This window comes from Spathaspora passalidarum (assembly GCF_000223485.1).
Source record: "Spathaspora passalidarum NRRL Y-27907 unplaced genomic scaffold SPAPAscaffold_3, whole genome shotgun sequence".
NCBI lineage: Eukaryota > Fungi > Ascomycota > Pichiomycetes > Serinales > Debaryomycetaceae > Spathaspora > Spathaspora passalidarum.
Window position 1 is genome coordinate 1,433,249 of NW_006767427.1, and position 16,714 is coordinate 1,449,962.

The window sequence follows — 16,714 nt, forward strand, 5'->3', positions numbered from 1 at the left end:
TATTCAGAGACAACCAACTACTAGAACCCACCACTGTAGATTCATAAGATGTCTGCCAATCATGAGTTTCTCAAGTTAGTGAGAAATTCCAAGTTTGCCCAAGTTGCAACTCCTCTCCTGAAAAACATACGTGGGGATTCCACAATTCCTACCCACCAAATCATCTATACACCAAAAAACAGTGCCCAAAGATCCATTTACGGTATCAAGACTGCTTTACCTAAACAAGTCGGAAGTTCCTTCATTTCCTTCAATGATATCGACAACTATACCGGAATGCCAGATGTTGAAAAGAACTCGGGTAAATACTACAAGATAAAGAACTTTCAAGAAATGGGACTCGCTACCAAGAATTTGTACTCTGAATCAAATCCATTATTCCCAGGACAATCCACAAAGTCAGAACCTACCAACAGAGAAGAGACTTTGGTCAACTACTTAAACATGAATAAGCGAGTCTATACCAGTGAAGTTCAAAAGGTCTTGCAAAAGAACCCGGGTATCCACAGGGAATTCAAGAAATGGTTGGCTAAGAACCATCCACAAGCATTTGTTGCCCAACCTCTGCCCGCTGCTATGGCTGATTTGTTGAAATCTTTCTTACATGAATCTAAAGCTGTCCACAAGAAGGAGTGGAATTTACTTGATTTTGGTAAGGAAGATGCTCAAATCCGAGTCCTTGGTAATGGTGGGTTCAGTTATAACCAGAAGGGAAGATTGACAAACACCCCTAATGGTATCAAACATGACGTTATTGCTCCAGGTAGACTTCTTTCTACCAAGGATGCAGCAATTGGTGGTTTTGTTTCCCATGCTCATGACCGTTCTATCTCATTACAGTACAACTATGCTAGAAGTTACCCAGGTAAGCACATACTCCAATTCTCTATGCCATTCAAGGTGAGTGAAGCTGTGGTTACCGATGACGGTGCCGTCAGAGTAACAGCAGAAGGTGTCAAGGTTGGTGACTGGATGAGGAAGCAAACTCACAGTTATGCCCCTTCGAATCCAAACTTCCAATCTACTGCTGAAAGACACAAGACTGACACTGAAAGTTTACAAAGCTTATTAAACTTAATTCTTCCAAATTAAGTACCTGTACATATATTTATAAAGTAAGAATAATACACATCTATTATACATTTGCTTGTGTAGCGTTTTTCGCTTCATCTTTAATCTCTTCTACGACGGGGCTATTAGCATTATGATTATATTCACTAATATCCACCTCCATGGCAGTGTTTTCCTCCACTACTGCAGTTTCAACTGTATTTGAAGGGGTGCTGACCTCCTCAGACTTATTCTCAGAGGGATTTGCAGTTCCTTCAACCAGCTTGCCATCTTCAGTATCTGCTGAATTTCCTTCTGCCTGATCACCTTCTTTCTTAACCTTAACGAGATCTTCGTTATTTATATCCGATTCTTTCTTAGCCTTCTTCTTTCCTTCGCCATCTTTATCTTTTGGCTTTCTCTTTTTAGGTTGTGATGGAGTCTTCTCAACATGTATTGTTGGTATACCAGTAAACTTCTTCTCTTCTTGATTCAATTGCATTCTGATATCCTCAGCAAGTGGCTCATCAAGTTTCCCATCCATTTGATACCACAAGTAAAAAGTGGAAATTCGTGTACCGACGGTAAGAATTCTCGATATTCTTTCTTGCACTTCGACTAAAGGTTTAACACTATTTGTAAAAATTGGAACAAATCTTGATGGAATGCCATGGATAGTAAATGAAAATGCAGTAAACTTGTACTCGGGTTCAACAGGAGGTTCAAGTTTTCTAGGAACAACAGGTTTGGCTTTTCTTGCCGGGGCTTTTCTTTTCTTTCTCGATGATCTTCTAGGTGGTGCTCTTCTCTTTGCGGGAACAGATTGAGCCTGATAAGGTCGCTCTTCCTTAATTTCTGGTTCATCATCCTCGTCCTCATTTTCTTCTTCTTCTTCTTCTTCTTCTTTAACTTGAGTGGTCTCTCCCAGTTTTGCTTCTATACTTTCAGGTTCGTTAGTTGCTTCAGTATCTGGATTTTCATTCGTCTCTTTACCGACTCCGCTTGCTTCTGCCTCCTTTTGTTTACCATTTAATTTTTCTTCTTCGAGTCTCTTCTTTTCCTCTTCAGCTTTCTTTACTTCTTCCTCTTCCTTGACTTTCTTGTTATACTCAGCAAGTTTACTCTCATATTCATCTACTTCATTCTGGTTATGTATCCATAAGAAACTCACCAAAATATCTCTATTGTCTGAATTATCTTCACCTTCAGCATTTGTCATGGTACTAGGAGGCAAAACTTCACAAATAGCATTCTTGGGGATCATAAATCTGACATTTGGGTTTTCAACAAATTCAAATAATAAAATGGCATCCATGATATACCGTTCTTGAAAAGCAGTCAATCTTTGATCTTTTGGAATTTGTGATTTTAATAACTTCTTAGGCTTCTTTTCTTTTGGTTGTTTTGGAACTTTTGGTTCTTTTGGCGGTTTTGGTTCTTTTGGTGCTTTTGGTTCCTTGGGTTTCTTTTCCTTCTTTTCCTTAGGCGGCTTCTTCTCTTTGGGAACTTTCTTGCCTTTCTTTTCCTTATCATGTGGAGGTGGGCCCATTTCCCTTGCCCTTTTAATATAAGCTTGGAAAGTGGAAATCTGTTCTGCAGTGGCTTTACCCAGGGCAACAATCTTCATCAACAGGTTCAAAGACTCGTCTTTTCTGGCAATAAAGTTCAAATTGGCAATCATGATTTGATTTTCAATCGAACTCATATTATTGGGGTCATTTTTGGATGTGGATGTGGATGTGGATGAAGATGTTCGTGGTGGTGATGGTTCACGAGAAGGTATTGGTGATAAGCTGGAACTAGAGGTTCCACTTCCAGCGATAGTTGTGACATCTGCTTCACTTGCCAGCTTCTCAGGTATTTTCATGTCAGTTACGGATTTCTTGATTTCGGCTGTTTGTTCCTCAGCAGATTTTGATTTGTCGGCATCGCCCTTTTCTTTAAACCCTGACTCTTGCTCTCGTTCGATATCCTCCTCGTGTTTATCTGTTATTTCCTCCTTTCCGTCTTTTTCAATTTCTTTGCTCCTTTCTTTTATTATCTCTCTGTGTTCGCTTTCTTCGTTTTGCTGTTCCTTCAGCGGCAGGGATTCAGGCTCTTCTGGTTTGATTTCTTCTGATTTATTTCCTTCTGATTTGTTTTCTTCTGATTTGTTTTCTTCTGATTTGTTTTCTTCTCGTTTATTTTCTTCTGGTTTATCCTTACCTTCTGGTTCAGTTATCTTAGTTTCATTATCTTGTTTTTGCTCAATTCCTAGTTCATCTTTGGAAGTCTGTAATTCTGCTTGTCCACTATTAGGTTGTTTCTCTTGATCCTTCGCTTCTGGAGTTCCGCCTTCGAGAAGCTTTTGCTTCTCCTCGGCTTCCTTTAATGCCTTCAATCTCTTCTCTTCCTTTTTCGACATCTTTTCTGGACGTCCATCCTTGGCTATAAAGAGCCTAATTTCAAAAGTATGAGGGCCTAGACTGATGGCTGCATCACACAACTTCACCATAACATCTCTTGCACTGACTTCATTTCCCAATATGGTTTTTCTGTTGATCAAAATGTCTTCCTTGAGTGACTTGGGCAATGGTTTATCCTGTTCTGCCAACTTCTTGGCATATGAGCTTTGTTTGACCCAATATAGTTGAAACATGGGACATACGTGAACGTAGTAGTATCTCGATTTCATCAATGATCTATAAAGGACACCGGTGTCCTTGATAGTGAGTGGTTGTTTGAGGACGTCTTCATAGTGGCCATTGGGAGGCGGGTTGAACGACACTGGCAAGCCATTCAACACATCAAATGGTCTGACGATCGTCCGGGACAATTGCTCCTGCTCCTTTTCAATCTCTTCTCGTTTCAGCGAGGTGATACGTCTTCTTATTCTTGGAGGCATGGTGGAGGTGGAGGATTCATCTGGGTAAATAGTGAAAGCTTACAATTTTTTAAGCGTGTTGGGTTTTTCTTTTGCACTCGCATTTTAATGCACATTTTCATATATACATATTTACCATTATATAAAACTTAAAGATTCTCTTCAAGTGCTTCTAAACCTTGATTAAAGAGTTTAATCATCGACTCTAATTCGCTAACCAAACGCTGTTTACTGGTGGAATCTATGAAAAAGTCTCCATTAATTGAAGGAATAACTGGGAATTTGGGTGTAGTAGTAGTAGCGGTAGTAGTGACAGTAGTGGTGGTAGCAGCAGCAGTAGCAGATGGGGTACTAACACTTGCTGAATTTGTTGATGCAGCAGCAGTCGTCGTTGTTGGAGTAGGGATAGTTCCACTAAACGAGTTTCCTCGAGGAAGGAACACGTTTGGTCCTGATGGGTTGGCGACCACACTTGCAGATGAAGCTACAGGAACTGCTACTGGAGTTGTCGTAGTTGGATGTCCAGTCTTTTCATGAACCAGACTATGCCTTTGAATGGTGGCCGCTTCAGCAGTTCTCTGAGTAGATTGTTGTTGTTGTTGTTGTTGTTGTTGTTGTTGTTGCTGCTGCTGTTGCTGTTGCTGTTGTTGCGACTTGTTGCCGTCTTCACCATCATCGGAACTAAGTGGCGTTAAGTTAGGAATTTCCTTTTCGGTGACTGGTGTCATGGAAACAGGCATAGTTGCAGCCTGGGCAGGGTTTATTCCAAACTGGTTGACATTTTCATTATCTGGTTCGTTAGTTAACGCAGCCAAGCTTTGGATGGTGTTGGAAGGAGTTGGCATTTGAATGTGGAATCCAGGTCTGTTTCGCTTAGGCTTGGTTTGAGACGCAGCAGTTGCAGAAACTGGGAGTGCCGGCATAGAATGTTGGTTGACCAATTGAGGTGGTTGCTGTGTTGGTGGATGCAGTTGGGGATTTATACTTTCAAGCTTGGCAGCACTTTCGCTAGAAAGTTTGAAATTTATTGGCTGTAAAAGTGGATTGGATGGGGCTTGCAATGCCTTCATCTTGGATGGAGAATTGGATTTGGAAGATATTGAGGTTGAACTGACAAGTCCTGCAGCGGATGGTGGTTTAGGCGATGGCGTACGTAAATTGTTTGGTGCAGTATATGGTGGTGTATGTGGAGCAGCTTGATTTAGTTGTTGAACACCGGCAGTACTGACCATAGTATTGGAAATGGTTTTCTTTCTTGGTCTGGTTTCTATTGGCGATGTGTTTGGATTTGTGAATCTCGATTCCAACCCGGAAGAAGCAGATTGTGAATGGTATAATGATGGTGGTTTATTTAATGGAGGATGAGACGAAGTAGCACTGGATACCGTGGATGCTGAAGAAGGAGGGAATTTGACCAAGTTTTCCATATCGGGGATTTCAATAGTAGGCGATTCCATTCTTTCCGTAGATGGCATAGAAGGAGCAGGCAAAACTGGCGAGTTTTCAGATTGATCGGGTAGATCTTCAAATAACATTTGTAACGATTTGGGAATATCTGAAGTTGTTATAGTTTTACCATTGGTGTTCAATGTTGCTGAAGAATTTTGCATATTACTTAATCCAATTATGCTTTGGTTTCTACCAACAGTAGTACCAGCCTTTAATGTTGGTAAAGTTTGATAATCACCTTGAGTATCATAGTTCATATAGTTGTCTTGCACATGGTCGATGTCTATATCGTTTTCAATGATGTATTCTCGGCTACTCAATGAATCAAAATCCCACTTGACTTGAATTTGATGATTATGGCCATTTCCTACATCCACCTCAGATTGAGCATCGTCGGTAGCCGGCGCTTCGGTTGTTTGTTCATCTTCCAAATTAATAAATACCGAATTGCGCGAGGAATTCCGATCTCTCCATAATAAATATCTTGAAATAACCTCTCGTAGTATCAGCTTGGGGTGATTCTTGTATATTTTGACCAATTTACATTTGAATAAATCATCAGCCGAGGGTCTTTCCTCTGGATTCTCATCCAAACATAGCGCGATGCACTCTTTCAAAGCGGGCGAGAATTCTCTACCTTCCAACCTTGGTGGTTTCAGCTTGGAGATCAATTGCATTGCCCACAGGGCATCCTTGTCACAATAGGGGGGATTCCCAGTAGCAATTTCGTAAATTGTGATCCCCAATGACCAAATATCAGCTTTGCTATTGTATGTTTCGCCAGTTCTTATAACTTCAGGAGCCATCCAGTATGGGGTTCCGGCCATGGTTGTTCTCTTCAATGCATTAGATGTCATTTTCGCGGCCACCCCGAAATCACACAACTGGACATTCCCTTCCTTAGTGATCAAGACATTTGCTGCTTTAAGATCTCGATGAATAACTGACATTTTATGAACACCGCTCAATGCAATCAACAATTCTCGAACGATCACCCCAATGTATCGTTCTTCCAAAACACCAGCCTTGAGCAAAGTACGCAACGATCCACCAGCACAATAGTCCATGATGATCCAAAGTTTGGTGTCGTTAAGTATTGAGCCATAGTAATGGGTAACGTTAGGGACATTTTTCAATTCGGTCAAAAACTGAATTTCTTGCTGAACGTCAATAACTTCGTCCTCTTCAGTATCCAAGTTAAGCACCTTGATTGCAACTACTTGCTTGGTCTGCTTGTTATAGCCCTTGTACACAATCCCGAACTTTCCTCGACCAATGACTTCTGTTCGTTTATATAGTGAAGACGCACTCATTGTCATGGAAACTTAATGGTTGTCTATGGGGGAAAATAATATGGAGAAATCAAACTGGAAAAAAAAAAGCTACCACTATACAGAAATCTTTCGATGGGCTATCTTGTTGATGGTTCTAGTATGATGGTGATAGAGGATGGTTGTCTGAATGAAAGAGACCTGTGTTTGAATGAGATCACAATTGGTGTCCTTTGATAAATTTAATGGTGTTTTATTTTTACTTTTTTGTACATTGGAGTGGGACTGGGTTGTATGCAGGACACGACATTTGGTAGTGTCGTACTCTGATTTTGACGCATAACGTAGTTCGTCAGAGTTTAATATATGTATATATGTGTGTATATATATGTGTATATATGTGTATATATACATATATATATGCATAATACATTTGTACATTTGATGCAAAGCTATATATCTCTATATCCCATTGATTTTCGAAGTTCATTCTGTTCAAAACTCAAGATTCGCGTGCTTCGTTCCAACGAAACAGTGGAATTTCGGGTGATGGCTATAGACTCGTCTTCCTCTTGCTCCAGAATATGTGAATGCATATGTTCTTCGTTAGACTGTGATGACCCCACATGGAACAATGTTTCACCAGTTGCAGTACTATCGGAGCCAATACTGGAATAACACTTCTTCACGTGCATGGCATTGTCCGACAAAGATTCCGTCAATAATCCTGTAACTTCATCAACATGATCAACCCTGGTAGTACAGGGGAACTTCAAACAAACCAAATCATCCTCCATATGTTCACCCATTTCTTCAACGTGCTCCTCGTGGTGTCCAAACGCACTATCCCAACTTAATGTAACCACCCCACATAAAACTGCAAATAACCCAAATAAAATCCACCAAAATTGCGACACCGTCATCCGATGACTCACTAATAAAGAATTGAAAACCAAATCATTGATCAAATTGATCAAATTATACACCAAAAAGCAAAGCGGGTACAAGATCGCCGTTGAAATCTGGGCCAACCCCAAGTTGAATGCAGTTAATTGAAGTCCAATGATAATAAGCATGGTGACTAATAACAACACCGGTAATGAATTACTCACGGGCAATAACCGAGACCGGTCACTGAGGATGATTTCCACTATAACGTCGATAATTGACTTTGCAAATAAAAAAGTATGCGCAGTAAGAGTTCCACTAATGATTCCATAGTTGATACCCTTGATGAACTGAAATTTGTTGCATCGGATGACCAAATTTCCCTTAACTTTAGTTGCTTTGTTTCGAGCTATTTTGGAGTTTAGGTAAAGTCGATTCACCAATAATAGTATGCCCATCATGACAAATGTGAAGATAAACCAATACATAAATGAAGGTGCTAACAATTTATGGAGAATATTTTGGAATCGTTCATCTGCACTTGGCGGAGGGACCGGCGGTGGTAAAGGAGGTACGTTACCATTATATGCTATAAGGAATGCTCCTATAGCTATGATAAATGTCCCAGTCCAGAGCTTGGTTGTAAAGTTTTCTCCTGGTAACATCAAACAACTTAATATGGAATTAAATATCAATCCAATACTCTGTAAGGGGGACAATATAATCAAGGGTAGGGTGGTTATTTGTATCAATGAACCCAATACATTGGCTATGATGAATAATAAGAACCCAAATAGCCACATGTTTCTTCTATATTTCATCTGTTGGTGATTTAAATGGGTATGTCGTTGTTCATGGGTGTATAGTAAATGTGATTTTCTTTGCAATGTTATTCCCAACGATTGTATAGCTGAAGATATTACAGCCACCGAGCATCCTAGTAAGATTGAAGATGCTGAAGATTGAATCATTATGAGGAGTATGCTGTAAGATTCAACCAGTTGAAGGTGGCGTAGTGCGAATGTAGTTGTCAGTGAAATGTCGCCAATAGAATCCTATGCCATAAGTTTGATTACCCTGTAAAATGGAAGTAACTAGGGAAAACACAATGAAAAGCTGCACTTATGTCAAGAATACTAAAAAAAACGACACTTGTTCAATCCAGTACGACTGCTTAAAAAAAGGTAGTGTGGTAGTTTGCTATTTATAGGTAAAGAGAAAAGTTAATACCAAGTCAGCCCTATCAGCCTAAATTAAGCCCGTTTCTTTTATTTTTTTTTTGGTTGGGCGTACCAGGTTTGTGGTCGTACCCACGATATTGTCGAGGGGGGGGGGGGCGATTTAATCCCTTATCAGCCCCTATTTCAATACTATACACATCTGGCTACATCGTGGTTTATCAGGTAAATCTACATGTTTCTACATTGCCACTATGGTTTCCAATAGTTATTGCAAACCTTGTATCAGTTTAGTTCCATTTACGATAGTGTGAATCTAGATTTGCTGTCACTGTGCGACACGCCTCACTATTTCCTAATCAGGCGAAATAAGTAACATATCAAAAATTCACCCGCTCAGTAGACAACCGTTGCCCTACAGAGTAAGATACATACATACATATATATATTAGCTAGCTACAATGGCAACTAGGGTTTCAGACATGGAACTGAGAATATGTGACATCATTGATTTGCTTGATTCACAAAATGTAAAAGATATATCTGTCGGACTAGCGTCTTTGCAACAACTATTACACAATCTATTACCCTACATCACCACATACTACAACAATAGAACATCTCATCACCAGCATAATTTGCAGCACACACCTACCGAGCTTCAAAAGTTTGTTGCTTTGCAGGACAGTTTCCAGTACAATATATGTGAACATCTCGTGAATGCATACAAGTTACCTTCAATCGGAGAAGATAATTTGCTCCAATGCAATAACCTCCTTCAAGGATTAGTCTTGATCCATCCAAACTCACGAAAACTTTTTCACAGATCTCGAAACATGAAGACTATTCTAGATTTGTTACAAGCAAGCGAGAGTATCAGTATAGAGTTGACCATATCAGTAATCACCACCATGATTCATATCTTGTTGAAGGATTTCACAAACTATCGCGTTTTTGAAGAAAATAAAGGCTGTTCAATCTTGATTAGAAGATTCAAGTTATCTTCTTTTGATCCTACTCAAATGAACTCCGATTCAAAAGAATCGAATCAGCAGAAGTTAAACTTTAAAATCATTGAATTCTTGATGTTTTACATGACTGACGAAAATACTGTCGATAATCCAAACCCGAAGTCAATTCAAGACAAGGCAAGCTTTTTTAAACAAGATTTCCCCGAGATTGATGACTTGATTGAAAGCTTGAACCAATTGAAAGATTTATAACTTCTATAAATGTATATATTAAAAACTATTTATTACTCGTCATCAGCTATATTAAAGTCAATATTGAAATTCTTTGCAAATTTAGCCTTTTCTTTTACAATCTTTTCTTGAGAATACTTGGATTTGGCAATTGGCTTGGGGATATCAGCCAAAAAATGTAACCCAGTAGGCTTAGTATTGGTCAACTGAGTAGCATTGCTAAGAGTTCTCGAGGGGTAAATCGATGGGCCCTGTATGCTAGCCTCATCCAGTTTACTTACTTCAACGGGCTTCGCTTTGTAAATGGAATAATCATTCAACTTTCTATACTTGGGAACCTTCTTATATGGAACCTTGTGAATCAAATTATACCTTCTTTGTTTTAAAGTTAACTCCGCAGACTCGTCAACTTCATCTATGCCTTCCCATTTACCTCTTTGATCACTGGGTCTGTCACGTACTTTTAACCCGATCAATTGCCTTTGCTTTTCGCTCAATGGTAAATCATAGCATTGATCCTGTCCCTTGATAATTCTAATTAAAGGGATGATAATATTGAGCACAAATATACCAACTAGAATCTTACTTGCTACTATCAAGTAAATATTATCTGACAAACTTTCATACTTGTTGTTCCAGTATACATAATATGGCTGGGACTTGACTCGTAAGTCATACAAGTACATCAACTTCTTAGCCAAGGACTTGATCAAAAGAAACGCCACTAGGAATATAACATTCTTGAATATTCTAACAACACACCCTTCTAAATCAACTTGTCTCGCCAATGCTTCTTTTACTACTGGGCTGGCCCAATCACCAGCGGGGTTATCGGCATGGAAATCATCATCAATATCATCATTTTCCTGTTGTTGATCTCTGATACTTTTAAGCAAATCGCTTGTATCGTATGCTTCGTCTGGCTTACTGACAATAATAGGAATCTTGTTTTCTTTATTTTGCTTATTTCCAAGTTTAATATTGGGCGGAAGTAACAGTTTTATTCCGTAGTAACTGTCCTCGTAATTGGCAGGAGGAGGTTTATAATATATAGGCTGGTCCAAGTTTCTAATCTCCTTATCCAATGCTTCATTCTCGGCCAATTTAGCCTTCATCGAAAGTTTAGTTTGAAGAATCTTAAACTGAGCTTCTTTCAATGGCGTCACATTCACATCAGTGGATGAATCGTTCGTAGTGGAAATTGTTGGTCGGTAGATATCCCGTTCATGTGCTTCTTCAACAAATGAACCTGTCGGTATACTGGTGTGGAAGTCTATACTGGACATGGAATTGTCAGGTAATTTCTTTAATGATGACAGAACAAGCGCTTGCTTAGATGAAGCACCTAGATAATCGGAGTATTTGGAAACATATCGTGATCCATATGTGTTGGTGTTTGCATTATTTGCATCATCTATATTTCTAGTAGCCATGGCTGTACAAGACCCCTCTTGCTTGATTGGTAATATCTAGACAGCAACTTGAAGCAGGCCTTAGTAAAACAGAAAGCAGAAGAAAAGAAAACAAGCCAGTTACGGGTGTGCGCACGTGATCAACGCAACAATATATCAAGGTATTCCGGGGAGAGGGGCGTAAATTGACCTATATCACTTTGAGCAGCTTCAAAGTAGATTGATTTGATTTGAACTATATAACAATAGATGTCTGACTTTCTAAAGCTGCATGGATAGCAAAGGACTTTTTTTAATCTTTTTTGATATCCAAAGCAGGCAAATCAACCCTAGTGAAAGCAGCTAATAAACTTACCCGGACATTTTGGCAGAGTTTTTTTTTCGAAGCTTTAGAAGAGCTACTTTTTTTTCTTCTTCCTCAACAGAGCTTCACTTTCTTTTTACTACACTTTCTAAAGTGCACAAGTTGCAACTTCTTAAATGAAGCTTGCACTTGGTTAATCAGTTATTGGAATCGACTGGTATGTTTTATTCAAAAGAATTGCTTCGTCGAACGAAGTTGTTATGAAAGTTCAAAATGATGAATCAAATGTTTACACAGACCTGTACTGAGTGCCTTTTGGGTGCTTTGAAGGACAACGACATGCCTCTAGCTGACTTTTACTTTTTCATAATTGTGAAATTTTAATGTATTGAAATACTAACTTGTAATCCATAGCTAGTTAATAGTGTCTATAGACTCCAAATAAATAAACAAACTGAACATGAATAAATTTTGCTGTAGAAAAATTGTAGACTCTGAAAATGTATACTCTTCAGAAAAACATGGAAACGCAAAAGACAAAGCCTGAGTAATCAAGCTCTGTAAATATTTTATCGATGTTTTACATTAAACTATACATTATTAAAATACAAATAGTTAGGTTACTATAATCCGAATTTGTATATTGGTTTTTGTTGTATGGTTAAGATTTAAAAAGATGCTGTAAGTAATAAATATGTTATTTATAGAATCATTTATTTCTTAGCAGTTAATCTTCTTAAGTAGAAAGCTAATTCTTCACCTTCCAAGATGTAACCATCACATCTACCAGATTGACCTGGTCTAGAAGAGATAACAGCGTATAATCTACCAGCACCGAATTGAGAGTCAACAGCTGATTCAATGGCAGCAGAACCGGATCTAGCAGCCAACTTTCTTTCAACCTTTCTGGATCTCTTGACTTCTTCAGTTTCAGCTGGTTGGTTCTTCTTCTTACCTAAGGTAGCACCGTAGTGGTTTTCGTACCATTGTCTGAATGGAGTGGCATCAATTTGAACAACAGCAGACTTGGTTAAAGTGTTAGTTCTAACCAATTCGTTGTTAGATGGATGGTAAACGACACCGGCAATTCTGGTCTTTCTGGAAACACCTTCAGAAGCCCAGGAGAAGTTACCGGTTTCAATTCTTAAAGCTCTGAACTTTTGGTTACCACCTCTGGTTCTGACAGAGTGGATTCTCTTTGGACCAATCTTGGTGTTGGCTGGTTGTCTACCTAATTCAAACTTTCTCTTTTTTCTGAATTGGGCTCTCTTGGCACCAGTAGCAGATCTCTTGTGACGTGAATCTCTAGAAATACCCATTTTTCCTTACTATAATAAAATGTTAGTATAAATGTTTGGTTTGATATTAGGTTGGGCAATAAACTGTTCTGATGAATTCAGAGAGTATGGAGGTAATTATGTTACTGATATAAACTATCAGCACTTTGAGAATAGTAGTTGAATTTGAATAGTGGGTTGAATGAAGATTTTTCAGTAAGTAGGTAGGCTTCCACAGTAGTAAGGTGGTTATAAAATTTGATTCTTATTCATTGCCATATTGCTTTCAAGATATATACAAAGTTTTTTTTCATTCGAGTATTTTAGGAAACTGATTCATTGAACGATTTCATACATCTCTCGATTGTCTCTCATCTGAATTCCTTAACAAAATCATTTACAAACTCTTTGCTCTTGTATCACTGATGAATATTATTGACCCTAATGACCTTTGATGCTTATATGGTATCACACATACACTTAAGAATATCACTGTTAACTAGTTAAAAGAATGAAAAAGTACTTTAGAAAAAAGAAAATTTTTTTATTCAGACCCAAAACGAGATTGATGGTAAGTGAAATTTTTTTTGTGTAGCGAAAATGCGTGCAACTGCGATTGTTAGTGCGAGTTTTTGGGTGCGCTCTGAAATTTTCTCTGTAGCGCCCATAGTTAAAATTGTTAGTGTGCGCGCTAAGAAAAATTTACTATGGGAAAATTTCTAGGTGCAGTTTTCTCCTGCATACTTATATATTCTTTTGTCAGGTGCAATCATTGGAATTAGGGTTGTAGACCTAATATCATGTGATTTTCTTTAATTTCTTTTTCCTTGCCATCTTAGATTTCTTTTATATTGTGAAGTTTGTTACAGAGTACTTCAGATCAACTTCGTCTAGAGAGTCCTTACATACAGCGTCTATATACACGCATTAATAACTAATAGCATTTAATTTCATTTCATTTCAGTTCCGTTCATCGGCTATTTTTTTTTTTTAAGTTCGTTTCAACTGTCATACTTGTTAATCACATCACATTCACCTAATAATTAATAACCATGTCAGAAACAATCTACGACGAAATAGAAATAGAGGATTTCACATTTGATCCAGTAACACAATTGTTCCAATATCCATGTCCTTGTGGTGATAGATTTGCTGTTGCATTGGACGATTTAGAAGACGGAGAAGACATTGCCGTGTGTCCTTCTTGTTCACTTATGGTTCGAGTTATATTCGAGCCTGAAGACTTGGAAGAATTCAGAGAACAACTAAAATAGGTAAATCATTTCATTGCAAAACATTAATTCAACGAACAGAGTTAGATTAGTGTGAAAAATTGCACAGGTGTTTCAGAATTGTCACCAACGTACATTCGTCATTAAAGTATTCACCAGGAAATAACGAAGACAAACTGCCAATTATTCATAAATGTGATGTACAAAGAATAATACGATCCTATCTTCTTGTAAAGATCCAGGCCAGGCTAAGCCAGGCCATCCCCCCTATAAAGTCGATTGGTATATTGGGGATTTGGCAGACAGCATTTCTGCAAAATTAAAATGGAAAATTTAAAAATGGGAGCTCGCATCAGGTAAAATGAGCTAATTAATAACACTTTTGTTATATATCTATTATATTATATATAGGTTCTTTAATTGATCTTTTAGAATTTTTAGTTCGATATAGATTGATAAGCGAGACGTTGTGAATTGTAGCCGCAAATTTGACAGCCAGAAAAAATGAACCATACAAAAAATTCCCCGCCATCTGAACATTATACTTTTAGACTGAAAATACTAGAAGGAATACCATCTAACACAATGTAGATTCTAGCTGATGCAAAAAAATTAAAAATAACGACAACTGCAGGACTCGAACCTGCGCGGGCAAAGCCCAAAAGATTTCTAATCTTTCTCCTTAACCACTCGGACAAGTTGCCAATTTATGAGGGCTTAATTCTGACAGTTTCAACAGATTGGCAAAATCAAAAATTCGAAATGCTATAAAGTTTGACAATTATCAAGTATAGCTGTAAATTGAATTTGATAAGATACTTGGTTTAGGAATTTTAGAAAATAAGTTAATATGTCTTATGGTTTAGTGTCACTTTCGTAATTACAGAAACATATGCTATGATAAAATATTACACAGAACTAAAGTGAAGTAAAACACCCTTTATCCAAAGCAGAGTTGTCTCGGGAAAATAATAATGTAGGAGCTCTGTTAAATAGTGCAGCAGTATAGATTGAAATTATGCTACTCTTGTTCTCCGGTACTGCAAGGGGGTTTCTGATGTGGAAGAAACCGTTATTTATTTTGAGCTAAAGTTTTTGAATATACACTTTTTGAACTACTACGATCTTTTGATTAGCATAGACTTCCCAGATCAAGTCGAAAGTATGTGGAACTGGATGCATATTTCTTTTTGTAATTCCCAATCACAATTATATATGTATTAGATAGTTGATTGTAATAGATTGGGCGACTGAGTTCGTTGATGGTCGATATTCCTGCATCACATGTTAATCCAATTTTTCTCTTTAAAGAACAAGTTTGAAACTATTAAAAAATATGATCATTGTAAAGGTAATATGGTGAATAACAGAGAAATGTCAGATTCTTCCCGTTTATAGGAGTTGCAATTTTCGGTGTGCTAAAAGTTGTTCTGTTTTAAACATTTGTGAAGAAATATCGCAAAATATTTTTAAAAAGTAAATTTGTAAATACTACTATGAAACAACATCCCAGACTTAAACAGTTACCACTTTCAGGTCGATTATGATCAATTTTTATGTGAGAATTATCAAATTTACTTAAGTAAGCATGAACGAAATTAAAAACTTATATGGGCCGAAATACGGGAACAAAAGTAGAGCGCAAAAACCAAACAATGAGCTACATTCCATTAGTGACTTCTGACAGGTATCTATATTATCACAAAGTCTCTGGACTGGAAGAGTAAATATAACGTTATTTAACAAATATTACTATTGGTTGCAAAAAAAAAAAACAAACTCCATGAATCCTGCATTCAACCGACATGCATTATGTAATAAACGTTTTTTTTTTTCGGAGGTACATGTCCCCACAATAGAACTAAAACAATGCAAAAGGATACACCTGCCCCACTTTTTTAATAATATTCATTTGATTGTTCGAAAGACAACTACCCCGCCCCCAATAATTGAACAATGAATGCACTAATTTTATAAGATCTTATTATTTAGTTTTAATGCCACCCACACGTAGCTACTCAGGACTAGAAATGCCTGCCCACGGCATTTGAACGATTTGAACTCGGGTAAAGTTGACATAAAATCAATCCATCGAATTACAATAAAAAAAGGTACAGGATCACAGGAATTTTGAACGAGCCGCTTAGAATATGCATTAAAAAACTGCACAGGGTTAATTGTGTAACTATGCAACGAAAGATGGAGGGGTACTTTTTAAATTCGCGGAATTAGGAGAGCTAGAATAAAAATAAAACAAAAATAAAATAAAACCGAACTACCGTCCGTAGAATGATAAAAAATAAGAAACACAACGGAACGAACCCAGACCAATTTAACTCTACCAAGAAAATGGCTTGCGGAAAACCATAATTCGGCTAGCTAAAACATCCGTGGAAAGAACTATTCCCGGGAACACAAAATGTCAAACAGAGCCGTATCCTATGGATATTTATGTCGCGAGATCTGAGTGGCGATGGTGCACCTTCCTTCTAAATTAGCTGGTTCAAGAAAGCTTATTTTTTTTTTTGGTTTTGTTAGCTTATGGGGATGATAATTTTATAACCTTCAAGTCACCTAAAAATAAAACA

General features: G+C 37.8%; 8 protein-coding genes across 8 annotated transcripts; 3 read left to right on the forward strand and 5 right to left on the reverse strand. All coding sequences in view use genetic code 12, as the record gives it.

The window, feature by feature from the left end:
• Positions 1–22: 22 nt before the first annotated feature.
• Positions 23–1,139, forward strand: SPAPADRAFT_60682 (mitochondrial 37S ribosomal protein bS1m; the record flags this gene model as incomplete). The annotated part of the gene is made up of 1 exon (XM_007374797.1): positions 23–1,139. The coding sequence occupies one exon, from the start codon at positions 49–51 to the stop codon at positions 1,090–1,092; it is 1,044 nt and encodes a 347-aa protein (XP_007374859.1).
• On the reverse strand, positions 1,136–3,934 carry SPAPADRAFT_50235 (uncharacterized protein; the record flags this gene model as incomplete). Its single annotated transcript, XM_007374798.1, has 1 exon — positions 1,136–3,934. One exon carries the CDS (start codon positions 3,932–3,934, stop codon positions 1,136–1,138), a length of 2,799 nt encoding a protein of 932 aa, XP_007374860.1.
• A 128-nt stretch (positions 3,935–4,062) lies between these two features.
• KIC1 (putative serine/threonine protein kinase) lies at positions 4,063–6,681 on the reverse strand (the record flags this gene model as incomplete). The annotated part of the gene is made up of 1 exon (XM_007374799.1): positions 4,063–6,681. One exon carries the CDS (start codon positions 6,679–6,681, stop codon positions 4,063–4,065), a length of 2,619 nt encoding a protein of 872 aa, XP_007374861.1.
• Positions 6,682–7,085: 404 nt separating this feature from the next.
• On the reverse strand, positions 7,086–8,492 carry SPAPADRAFT_55233 (uncharacterized protein; the record flags this gene model as incomplete). Its single annotated transcript, XM_007374800.1, has 2 exons — positions 7,086–7,360; positions 7,439–8,492. 2 exons carry the CDS (start codon positions 8,490–8,492, stop codon positions 7,086–7,088), a joined length of 1,329 nt encoding a protein of 442 aa, XP_007374862.1.
• Positions 8,493–8,874: 382 nt separating this feature from the next.
• SPAPADRAFT_60686 (uncharacterized protein) lies at positions 8,875–11,376 on the reverse strand (the record flags this gene model as incomplete). Its single annotated transcript, XM_007374801.1, has 1 exon — positions 8,875–11,376. One exon carries the CDS (start codon positions 11,332–11,334, stop codon positions 9,955–9,957), a length of 1,380 nt encoding a protein of 459 aa, XP_007374863.1.
• Positions 9,182–9,922, forward strand: SPAPADRAFT_137577 (uncharacterized protein; the record flags this gene model as incomplete). The annotated part of the gene is made up of 1 exon (XM_007374802.1): positions 9,182–9,922. One exon carries the CDS (start codon positions 9,182–9,184, stop codon positions 9,920–9,922), a length of 741 nt encoding a protein of 246 aa, XP_007374864.1.
• Positions 11,377–11,758: 382 nt separating the features above from the next.
• Positions 11,759–13,395, reverse strand: RPS8A (40S ribosomal protein eS8; the record flags this gene model as incomplete). Its single annotated transcript, XM_007374803.1, has 2 exons — positions 11,759–12,945; positions 13,373–13,395. One exon carries the CDS (start codon positions 12,934–12,936, stop codon positions 12,331–12,333), a length of 606 nt encoding a protein of 201 aa, XP_007374865.1.
• A 363-nt stretch (positions 13,396–13,758) lies between these two features.
• KTI11 (Kti11p) lies at positions 13,759–14,774 on the forward strand (the record flags this gene model as incomplete). Its single annotated transcript, XM_007374804.1, has 1 exon — positions 13,759–14,774. One exon carries the CDS (start codon positions 13,947–13,949, stop codon positions 14,166–14,168), a length of 222 nt encoding a protein of 73 aa, XP_007374866.1.
• Between the last annotated feature and the right edge of the window lie 1,940 nt (positions 14,775–16,714).